Here is an 11,444-nt window from a genome sequence, read left to right on the forward strand (position 1 = left end):
TTTTATAATATATTTTTATTTTAATCTCATCATTAATTTTTTCGGAGAATCGAGTTCAATGGATATTCGATCTCTGTCTCATTCTAACTTATGAAAAAAAAGACAAAACGCGATTCTCCTATCCTTATTCTCTTAGACTGTACAGCTTTAGATTACGTACCATTTCATCATAAAGCTTTTGAATAAAAAAAATGTCCACTATTTTGTGAAAAAAAAAATAGTGAACATAATGTGAAAAAAGTGGACTGTCCGCTCAAATAGTGGACACCTGGCAACCCTATTCTATACAGCCGTGATGGCGAACCTATGGCACGCGTGCCACAGGTGGCACGCGTAGCCATATCAGTCGGCACGCCAACTCAGCTCTGGGGCGCATGTACGCGCTGGCCAGCTGATTTTCAGGCCTTCTGGGCCCACCAGAAGTAGGGAAACAGGCTGTTTCCTGCCTCCGGAGGGCCTGTGGGGTGGAGGGTGGGGAAGGCCCATTTTTCTTTCTTACCTGGCTCCAGATCCTCTCTATGCATCTGGGGAGGGCGAAAACAGCCTTTCCCACTTCCTCGGAGGCCCTCTGGAGGCCTGAAAGGACCCATTTCCCAACTCCCAGTGGGACAGGAAGTGACTTTTTTGCTGTCCCCAGCCTCCAGAGACTCCTAAGAGAGGCTTTGGAGGCTGGGGACAGCAAAAAAGTCACTTCCTGTCCCACTGGGAGTTGGGAAATGGGTCCTTTCAGGCCTCCAGAGGGCCTCCGAGGAAGTGGGAAAGGCTGTTTTCGCCCTTCCCAGATGCATAGAGAGGATCTGGAGCCAGGTAAGAAAGAAAAATGGGCCTACCAGGTGTGCCAGGAGCGGGGGGGAGGGGGGTTGAATGCGCATGCGCAGGAAGGGCGCATAGAATTATGAGTGTGGGCACGCACATGCGTGAACCTTCCCCACCTACCCCTCTCCTAGCACGCGATGGCAAAAAAGTTAGCCATCACTGCTATACAGTATGTTTCCAGTGCATCTATACAAAGAGATTGTTTTTTTTAAATATTTTTATTAATAATAAAAAAAACAAACCAACATAGATACATTAAAACAACATACAAAACGGACAAACATCAATTCTGTCCAATGACTGACTCTTAGAAGTTACTACAACGGTGGGTTATTTTCATATTTCTATTTGTATCTATATCTACATTCACATATTTACATGGTTATATATGTATATATATAATTGACTCCTTGTTTACTTCTATGTACTTCTATTGAATAGTCGAAAATTATCTTTATATTCCTATTTTTGCCTCCAGCCAGCTGTACCATCTTTGCCATACTAAATAGTAATCAGTATCGTCTTTCTCTTGTATTTCTTTTGTGAGCTTATCCAATTCTGCACATTCTGTAATTTTAGCTATTATTTTGTCCTCTGTGGGTAACTGTTCAGATTTCCAATGTTGGGCAAAGAGTATACGTGCTGCTGTGAGGATATGGGTGATCAGATATTTTATTTCTTTGGTGTATTGTCCTGTGATTATTCCCAATAAAAAGATTTCCAGCCTCATTTCCAGTTTTTGTTTTGTGATTTCTTCAATCATTATTTTAATTTGTTGCCAGTATTGTTTTGCCCTTCGGCATGACCACCAGAGATAATATGTCTATACAAAGATATTGTATTGGCAACGTGGGACAAGATTTACAAAGCTCTTCAGGACAATATAACAGAATCGCAGAGCAGGAAGGGACCTTGGAGGTCTTCTAGCCCAACCCCCTGCTCAAGCAGGAGACTCTATACCATTTCAGACAAATGTCTTCTTAAAAATCGATGTGCACAATGATTTCTCATATACCCGCAGTAAGCATTCACAAGACCCTGAGGCCCCCATCTCCATCCCTGCATCTCCCTAAGCAAAACTCCAATGCCTCCTTGACTCCATTCCTTTGTAAGGAGACTTTTCCCGGGGTTGGGAGTGACACAGCTGGAAAGAGGCATCATTCATGTCTCTGCTCAAGTGGGACTAGCTGTGATCTCCCCAACCAGAGATATAAGACTCCTGCAGGGAGGAACAGATCTGGGGCCAAAGTCAAGGAAAATCACATGGCATTGGATCTGCTCCTTGCCTCACACGGACGGGATTGCCAGATGCTTAACACCTCCTGCAACCGGGTCCTTGGTGCTCTCTGAGAGACATTCCATTACCAAACTAGGTAACATCATCAGTGCTGGAAGGGAGCAGGATTTGCTCTTATTTTTATATACTTGTGGTTTTCCCTGTCAATGTTGGTGGGAATGTTCTTGGGGATTCCATGATTAAGCTGTTGTTTACCGTTAGCTTCTTTGTCTGATTTGGTGGTGACTGCTCGATTGGGATGTTGTTTACTTGATTGTTGGTCTTGTGTTGATCTTGATGTTAATTTCTGCTCATATAGGTGTTGATTGCTGGGGTTTTACTATTTTTCCTTTTGGGGTTTTGGATTGTTAGATGTTGTTTATCTCCATGTGCCTGTTGATGGCCAATTAATTGTCTACAGTAAGTGCCAGGCCTCCAGGAATTCTCTGCCATTTTTTCTGAATTTGGCTTGATCGAGGAAGCTCACCGTTTCCCACTTGAAACTATGGTGGAGTCTATCCACAGATTGTGAATTTAAGGAGTTTTCATCATGTCTCCTAACTGCTAGCTGGTGTTAGATGCGCTTTGCTGGTCTTCTGTTTATCCTATGTAGCGCAGTCCTTACAGTGTGTGCTATAGATAACTATCGGTTGTTTCTTTTGGGGTTGCTGAGTTTTTTGGTTTTGGAGGGCTTTAGATGGCCTGGAATCCAGAGTTAAGGTTGCTGTTGCTTTGGCCGTGGCCTGGAGAGGTCTCTCTCATTCCACATTTTATATTTTTGAAGCGGTTTTCCTTCTCCCTTGTTCAATGACAACGCAGTGATTCCTGGATCAGTCCACGTTTTTTGCAGTCCATGAGATGCCTTGTGCTTCAAAGAGGAAAAAAAACCAGAGGAAGTCAAAAAAACCTGTTTGCATTGGGGTGGGGGGGTGTTTCTTCTTCCCTTAACTTTCTCTTCCCCCCCCCAAGGCAACCTCCACAGGCATGACTGGAAGCAGCCAAAGGGGAAGGAAGGATTGCAACCAGTGGTGAAATCCAAATTTTTTATTACCAGTTCTGTGGGCGTGGTGTGGCTTGGTGGGTGTGGCAAGGGAAGGATACTGCAAAATCCCCATTCCCACCCCACTCCTGGGGAAAGGATACTGCAAAATCCCCATTCCCACCCCACTCTGTGGCTAGCCAGAGGTGGTATTTGCCGGTTCTCCAAACTACTCAAAGTTTCCGCTACCAGTTCTCCAGAACCTGTGAGAACCTGCTGGATTTCACCCCGATTTGCAACCCTCATATACACAAAGAGCTGCTGTTGGGGGCTTCCTCACTTCTCCCCCCAGGGTTCCTTATGCCTCCAGTTCATCATGGCCAAGGAGCTTTTTTGTTTTCCTGTAAGGCTTCAGCTGCCCTTTTCCTTCTCCCCCTCCCCTCCAGTCTTTCCTAGACAGAAATGCCCCATTTCCCCAGGGTGCCCCCAATTCCTGCTCTTGCCTCCTTCTCTCTCTCTCTCTCTCTCTCTTTCTCTCTCTCTCTCTCTCCCTCCTTCCTTGGAGCTGATGAGTGAGAGAGGCTGAGCTGAGCTAGATTTTCCCCTGCAGAGCAGCCCATCAGAAGAGCCACAGGAAGCCCATGCCACATTATTACCTTGAAAAAAGTTTAATTCCGCACCCCAACAACCCTGATGGTCTTGGTTCTCAGGTACATTCGAAGCCCAGAGTTTTGTCTCTTAAATAGCAGCAATAGTCAGCAACAACCACACTCACCTCTGATGTTGTTAGTTTGGGGCAAGAATGGTCTTTCAATCTCAACTTCTCTATCGTGCCAGGGGAATAAAGAATGCTTTTTGAAGGAGCCTGATCACGGCAGGTTGTCACTTCCGGGTAGAGATAATTTCTGAGTATTCTGCACAAGAAGCCTGACAGAGGGCAAAAAGAGAAGATGGCTAGTTTATTACAGGGGCAGCAGCTCCTGCCTGAGCTGGAGAAGGATTTATTCTGAATGCCTCCCTAGGAATCTGCACTGAACCGCCATCAGTTACTTCACAATGATAATGCTAAACCACTTGGATTCTTTTTTTTTTTCCGAAAAAAAATATTATTTTTTTAAAAAACATAAACATAAAATACATCTTTTAAGAACAGAGCTTTGATCCAGTCATGAATAGGTACAATCCCTTACCCCACTTTGTCAGGCTCTTTCCCAAATCGCCACCATTACATCTTTTAAAATAAAAACCAAAACAGAAATTTTTCCACAATTGTAATATCTTAATCTAAACATTTACCTTTCTATTATATCACCACAAATCTTAATTTCCAAATAACACAACTCAATATTTAATTACAATTATTACCCTAAATTCTATCTATATACCCATATCCTAAAACCCATTACATAAATCTTTAAATCCTAATCTCTTAAACTTGCATCTATAATTCTTAAACTTATCACACATTACACTTTTCGTTTTACAGAGTCATTTCATTATTACAATCTTATCATCTTCATTTTACTATTCATATCAACATATTCACCTTCATTTTTAATACTAATCCCAACATAATCATTTTACTATTACAATCTATTCCATCTTAAGTCATATTTATTTTAACTATTTGTCTCTTAATAATCTTCTTTTGGCTGTTTTCCAGCATCTTCATTTATTATTTGGCTGTTTCCCAGCATAATCATCTATTGTTTTGGCTGTTTCCTAGCATATTCATTTTATTTGGCTGTTTCCCAGCATATTCATATTATTTGGCTGTTTTCCAGCATACTCATCTTTATTTAACTATCACACCCAAAGAAAAAAAAACCATCTCCATCTATTGTTTTGGCTGTTTCCCAGCATATTCATCTATTATTTGGCTGTTTCCAGCATATTCATTAAGCATATTCTTAATTTTACTGTTTATCTCTGTGTAATCCCCTATTTTATTTTACCTTCAATCTATACATTAGTTATTCATATTTAATCATATTGTCATTCTCAGCTTTGTCTGCAATTTAACATTGAGACTTAATTCTTTCATCAGACATATCCCCATATAAATCAATAATATGGGGACAGATGGTACTTCCCCATATACTCTGGCCTCAGTAGTTCTTAATTCAACTGTGAGACTTTTGTGACCCAATCTTAACCTTGCCAGATCTAAGAACCAGCAACTTTGGCTGATCTTGAAAAGCAAAGGTGGGTCTGGCTGGGTCAGAGAATCACAAACAAATCAAAAGGCCCATCCTGGAAGACTGAAATGGCAAAGCACTTCCTAATTCTTCCTGAGAAAATTACTAGGAAGTGCTGAGATGCACTTGGTGAAACTCAATTGAGGAGACACCTCCTGCATCTTCCCTCCCTTTAATGTCTCTTGCTCTGAGTGGGAGCAGAAGAAGAAGCAGGAACTTCCACTGCTGGACCTTTCCCACCCTGCTCTTGTCTATCCTCAGGTGTGATTGCAAGCAGGGGCAGAGGCCATGGGCCCCTCCTTCCATGGGCCTCCCCTTCCAATAGAGCTTCCCTTTGCCAGATGATATGGCAAATAGATCTTCAGGGACAGGATTATGGATTTTCTAGTACTTCCCAGATCATTTAAGGGACTTTTCCTAGACTCCTGAGCTGTTCATATGTCCTCCTCTGAAGTAAGTCCAATGAGACCAAAGAGTTTTTCTCCCAGAGAACAGGAATATATTGAGATTTGCAGGAAGTGGGAAAATGGCTGCATATCATCTTCTTCCTTTCTGACCCATATTCAAAATGCTGTTTGTGGGGAAGGGTCTCCTGGGGGTTCTGGCTGCAACTCTTAGGGAGGCTCTCTCCTATCCACACCAGCTCAGTCAACACAGAGGGGTTGGTGTTGGAGAGTGTGATTGTTTCACTTACCTAACAGGAAGAGAATCCCAGCTCCCAAAGGCATGGCAACCACGATCACCCGAAAAATCCACCACCCTGTAGTTAAAGAAGGAGAAACATGGCTCTTATTAGGCAGATGCTGAGTTCCCTGAATTGGAGATGCTGAGTAAGGGAAGCCTTTCCCCACCAGGAAGTGCCCCCACCTGAAGGAAGCCCCTCCCCTCCAAGGCTAAAGAGGGTGGAGTGAATGGCCTTGAAGGGCGGAAGGAGGAGCCACAACCACTCATTTATGGTATCGCATCATCTCTTATATCATCATATATCACATCTTCATACCATTGCTCTTAATTTACCACTTTCAACTCCCCTGACAGAAATCACTTCTCCCATATCGCTCTATGTAGGATTATATTTCTTGTTCTCTAACTGAAGACATGAGATGATACACACACACACATTTCAAACATTGGTGAAAAATCTACTTCTGCATGTCACAATCCCACAGTCTCTCACCTGTTTCCTCCTTGAAAGCTAATATCAGGGGCTCCTGCAGGCCCTCGTGCTCCAGGTGACACTGAAAACGGTGCCTCTCCTTGGGGTCGATCTCAATGCTGAGCCAGACATAATAGGTCCCATCCGAGTTAGGGACCACGTTCCTAGGGAGGGTCTCATACTTGCAGGCCTCTCCGTCCCTCGTCCAGGTGGCCTGGATCTCCTCGGGGTAGAAGCCAAAGGCCTGGCAGATGAGGACCTCCAGGCTGTCATCCACCACTTTGCGAGTCACTTTCCCTACTGGGGGCTCTGCAGAAGAAGCAACACCAGAGTTCCTGGGATTTTGAGAGTTTCTGGCCAGGTGACTGAAATAGCAAGACCTCATCTGGCCATCCTCTCCCACTGCTCCCTCTCCTTGCCTCAATCTGAGGGAGCCCCTAAAATGGGGCATTGGAGCTCTTCAGATTTATTTTTGAAAGGGGTACATAGAATTTGGGGTGAGCTTCTCACATGGGCCAACTTAATCCCCAATTTGGCAGACGGATTCAATTTTAAGCCCCCAAATTGAATTTGTTCAAGTTGTTCAAATGGAACTCAGGAAGAGACTGATTGTTTCCCTTCCGACCCAAACACAGAACATTAGTTTCGTTTGCTCTGCAAGACTTTCCCAGGGAAGTAGAAGGAGATCCTCAGCATGACTTTCTTGTTCAGATTTTTTAATTAATTAATTAATATTTACTTGGGGGGGGGGAAGAGAGCACTGAAGATTATTTTCCTCCTGTAATGCAGTGCGGGATACTTCCTGACCCCTTTCTGTCAATAGTTTAAAAGGTGTCTTGGAAGATTAGGATAGAAACAATATGGGGAGGGGGGAGCCTACAGAAACCTGCTCAATGGAGCCCCCCTTTTGCCACTCACCTGTCCTCTGCAGAGTCTTGTTCCTGTAGGAGAGGTAGCTCTGCAGCCCCTCAATGCAGGTCTCCTCCAGGAAGAATTTGCTTCTCTCAGACCATCCTGGATCCTCCTCCCACTTGTCCTTGACCTTCTGGGCCTGGGGCTGAGCTGTCACCCATCTCAGGGTCTCCTTATCAAAGCTGATGAAGTCCATCCCTTTGTAGCCATAGTGCAAAAACCATCCTTTGCTCCCATCTTCCATGAGCTCACAGCCCAAAACCACCTGCCAGGTGTGAAGCCCTGAGAGAGTCCCAGAGGGAATGGGTGTGAATGAAAAGGATCCAGAATTATTCTCCCTAGACAGCATTAGAGTCAACCGCCTTTTGCACTTCTGGAGAGATATCCAATTTCTCCTTCCCCCCTTTACCACACAAGGAGAAATGTCTTTTACTTCAATTAACACTGTTTGGCTGGCATCAAGCTATGTAGAATTTCTAGGTGAGGGAGATAATCGGGGGTGTTGGGGGGGTGTTTTCCTTTTTCAGGAAAGAAACTCCCACAATTACATCCCCTGCAACCACTGGAGGCCAAGAGTGACTCTGCCTCTGCTCACCTTCAGCCTGGTGGTCCAGTTTTGATAACTTCTCTAGGTCAGCCCTGAAGACTCTTTCAGGGGCCAGAAATCTCTCCTTCTCCGCCTCCTCCATCCAGGGCACCAGAGGCTCCATCTTCCTGGTGAGGCTGTCAAAGCGAGCGATGGGCTGGTCATCCAGGTAGCCCCTAATGAAGAACTGGGGCGGCCCCCAGCTGGGCTCTGGCAGATGCAGGTAGAAGTAGCACAGGGAGTGTGAGGGGGAGCCTGGAGAGCGAGGAGAGAGAAGAGCAGAATGTTGGGGGGGAGGGTCTGCCCTGTAGCTCCATCCCCTCCAACATCTTATTGTCACACAGCAGGCCCCCAGCAAGTGGGTCACCACATCTGGGCACCACATCCTCCTGCTGCTCCTGCTGCTCATCTGGGCCCTCCCAGCCTGCTGTTTGTGGGCCTGATCTCCATGGTGACCTCCCCCACACACCCTTGCCCATTAAGGGAAGACTCAGGTAGGCCCTATTTCAGTGGTGAAATCCATTTTTTTTATTATCAGTTCTGTGGGCGTGGCTTGGTGGGCATAATGTGGCTTGGTGGGCATGGCAGGAGAAGGATACTGCAAAATCCCCATTCCCTCCCCACTCCTGAGGGAAGTATATTGCAAAATCCCCATTCCCTCCACACTCCTGGGGGAAGTATATTGCAAAATCCCCATTCCCTCCCCACTCCTGGGAGAAGTATATTGCAAAATCCCCATTCCCTCCCCACTCCTGGGGGAAGTATATTGCAAAATCCCCATTCCCTCCCCACTCCTGGGGGAAGTATATTGCAAAATCCCCATTCCCTCCCCACTCCTGGGGGAAGTATATTGCAAAATCCCCATTCCCTCCCCACTCCTGGGGGAAGTATATTGCAAAATCCCCATTCCCTCCACACTCCTGGGGGAAGTATATTGCAAAATCCCCATTCCCTCCCCACTCCTGGGGGAAGTATATTGCAAAATCCCCATTCCCTCCCCACTCCTGGGGGAAGTATATTGCAAAATCCCCATTCCCTCCCCACTCCTGGGAGAAGTATATTGCAAAATCCCCATTCCCTCCCCACTCCTGGGAGAAGTATATTGCAAAATCCCCTTTCCCTCCCCACTCCTGGGGGAAGTATATTGCAAAATCCCCATTCCCTCTACACTCCTGGGGGAAATATATTGCAAAATCTCCATTCCCACCCCACTCTGGGGCCAGCCAGAGGTGGTATTTACTGGTTCTCCAAACTGCTCACAATTTCTGCTACCGGTTGTCCAGAACCTATCAGAACCTGCTGGATTTCACCCCTGCCCTATTTGTATGGAAATTAACAAGAGAGTCGAAGGCCTGAACGCTGCCCAGAGAGGCAAACTTTCCAAACAAGGGCAGAGTTTGGGTGGGGCTGGATGGCAGGAGGTGGCCCATTGCCCAGGCAGGAGAAGGAAGCCAGGAACTAAAACTGTGAAAATTCTCTTTTCACTTTTACTCTCTATTCTCACAGAAATACAAGTGGGAGCTGATTACAAACCAGGTTCCAAAGTTTTTTAAGACCAGGCTCTTTCCAAGGGAGGGCAAAGTTTGTTGATAACAGGGGAGCTGGGTGGCACCGACTTCACCCAATGCCCAGGCAGGACAAGGAGAAGGGTGGCAGGCAGGGCTAAAGTCTGAAACTTTCCACTTTCCACTTCTACTCTCTATTCTCCCAGAAATACAAACGGGAGCCGATTTCAAATCAAGTATTGAAGTTTTAAAACCAGACTCGCTGAAGCGCGAGAGAAGGAAGATTTTTCCCTCTGGGAAAGGAGGTTGGGATTGAGGGGGTAGAGAAAGACCCAACCCAGGAAAATGCTCCTCCCCCCTTCTGTTTCCTCCCCCCCCCGTCGTAAATCCTTCCAGAAACTCACCGCAAAAGGCTGCAACCACCAAGGACCCCAGCGCCACTCCCAAGAGCGAAAGGGGCGCCCGGGGCACCAGCATCGCTCTCCAACCAGGCGCCCCCGTGCTCTTCCAACCGAAGACACCTGCCGTCCGCTAAGGACAAGCCTCTTAGGCGCTGCTCCAGTTCGGATCCGCCAAGAAGTCCAATTCCGCTAACATTCTCCGGTCTGGTCCGCGAAGAACAGAGAAAACAGCGCTGCTCCCTTGGGGGTCCTGGAGGGAGGGAGGAAGAGGGGTCCGGGAGGGAGGGAGGGAGGGGGGGTCCTGGATTGAGGGAGGGAGGGGGGTCCGGGAGGGAGGGAGGGGGGTCCTGGATTGAGGGAGGGAGGGGGGGAGAGGGGTCCGGGAGGGAGGGAGGGAGGGAGAGGGGTCCTGGAGGGAGGGAGGGAGGGAGGGGGGTCCTGGAGGGAGGGAGGGAGGGGGGTCCGGGAGGGAGGGAGGGAGAGGGGTCCTGGAGGGAGGGGGGGTCCTAGGGAGACCTTGTCCACAACGGGGCAGCGTTAGCGCTCAAATGTCCCCGGTTACCCCGGTTGTGTGAACGCAGCCCCTGCGGTGTCTTCCTCCCTAATTCTTCTTGGGAGGCTCTCCGATCCCCTTCGCGGCTTCTCCCCGTAGGGCTTTGGGGGACCTTTTGGCAGAAGGTGGCGGTCGATGATCTGAAGGGTTTGGGCTCCGTCAGAAGATTTCCGGGCCCCCCGGAGACTCGCCAAGGAGCCGCGCCCTTTTCCCTTTCGCGCTTCTCAGCCCCGCGGCCCGGTGCGCTCAGGGACAATAGGTCCGCGGGCAGCCTAACGAGCATTTGCACCTGCAACTAGCGACACGTTCGCCAATGACAGCGATGTCCACTGCCCTCGCCCCTCCCCTTCGGCCTCTGTCCCGCCCCCTCGCAGCTCCGCTGAAACTCTCCGCCCATCCAAAAGGCTGCGCGCAAGAGAGGCAACTGCGCTGCAGGGGAATAAAATGTTGTTTTGCACGCAATAAAAGGCGTTGCTGAGAACAGCAACGGTGTGCTAGCCAGATCTTTAGCCGGGTGTGTATGTGCGCGTGCTACGCCAGAGGGTTTGGGAAAGCACCGCTTCTTGTGGGGGGGGGATCCCTCATCCCAAATCCTCTCTATGGGATTGGAAAGCAGGAGGAGAAGGAAAGTAGATCCAAGCAAGGGGTCTTCTCTTTTACTTCTGGGCCCCATTGAGAGCAGGCATTTGGGCAGGTATTTGCAGCTCACTTCCATGTCAGGAAGGGCGGATCCCAAGGGCCACATTGATGGCAACCAAGATCCCCAAGAGAGTCAACTCGTTGATCTTGGAGAGTGGGAAAGTTCTTTTCTTTCCTGTGCAGGAAAGGATCTCTCACCGTTGCAGCCATTGCTGGTCAAACAGAATTTTCCTCTCCTGTGATGGGGCTCATCTCATCCACCCAACTCCCAGTCTCCCCTTTTCTGGTCTTTGCCCGCTTCCCTCTTGTTCCTCTGCTCCTCCCTCCCTGAAATTAAGATGCATCTCTCTCTCTTGCCTTGTTTGACTTCTGCTCTTCCAAAGGCCCCTCCTCGCTCTATCAGGAGCCTGAGCCCCTAACACT

At 47.7% G+C, this 11,444-nt stretch overlaps 1 protein-coding gene across 1 annotated transcript; it reads right to left on the reverse strand.

The window, feature by feature from the left end:
* Positions 1 to 1,080: 1,080 nt before the first annotated feature.
* Positions 1,081 to 9,950, reverse strand: LOC139309286 (major histocompatibility complex class I-related gene protein-like). The gene is made up of 7 exons (XM_070933341.1): positions 9,833 to 9,950; positions 7,933 to 8,178; positions 7,344 to 7,619; positions 6,447 to 6,734; positions 5,964 to 6,029; positions 3,847 to 3,998; positions 1,081 to 2,960 (listed from the first exon to the last, which is right to left on the reverse strand). The coding sequence occupies exons 1-7, from the start codon at positions 9,903 to 9,905 to the stop codon at positions 2,808 to 2,810; spliced, it is 1,254 nt and encodes a 417-aa protein (XP_070789442.1). The 5' UTR covers positions 9,906 to 9,950; the 3' UTR covers positions 1,081 to 2,807.
* Positions 9,951 to 11,444: the final 1,494 nt, after the last annotated feature.

Source organism: Pituophis catenifer, unplaced genomic scaffold, assembly GCF_029215685.1.
Source record: "Pituophis catenifer annectens isolate HBS135680 unplaced genomic scaffold, rPitCat1.0.hap2 SCAF_2, whole genome shotgun sequence".
NCBI classification, from domain to species: Eukaryota; Metazoa; Chordata; class Lepidosauria; order Squamata; family Colubridae; genus Pituophis; species Pituophis catenifer.

Coding starts and splice junctions, on each gene's coding strand:
- LOC139309286 (XM_070933341.1), bottom strand. CDS start 9,905: ATGCTGGTGCCCCGGGCGCCCCTTTCGCTCTTGGGAGTGGCGCTGGGG. Junction 7,620..7,932: donor ACTGGACCACCAGGCTGAAG/GTGAGCAGAGGC, acceptor GGACTCTCTCAG/GGCTTCACACCTGGCAGGTG. Junction 2,961..3,846: donor CCAAACTAACAACATCAGAG/GTGAGTGTGGTT, acceptor TCCTCTTTGAAG/CACAAGGCATCTCATGGACT.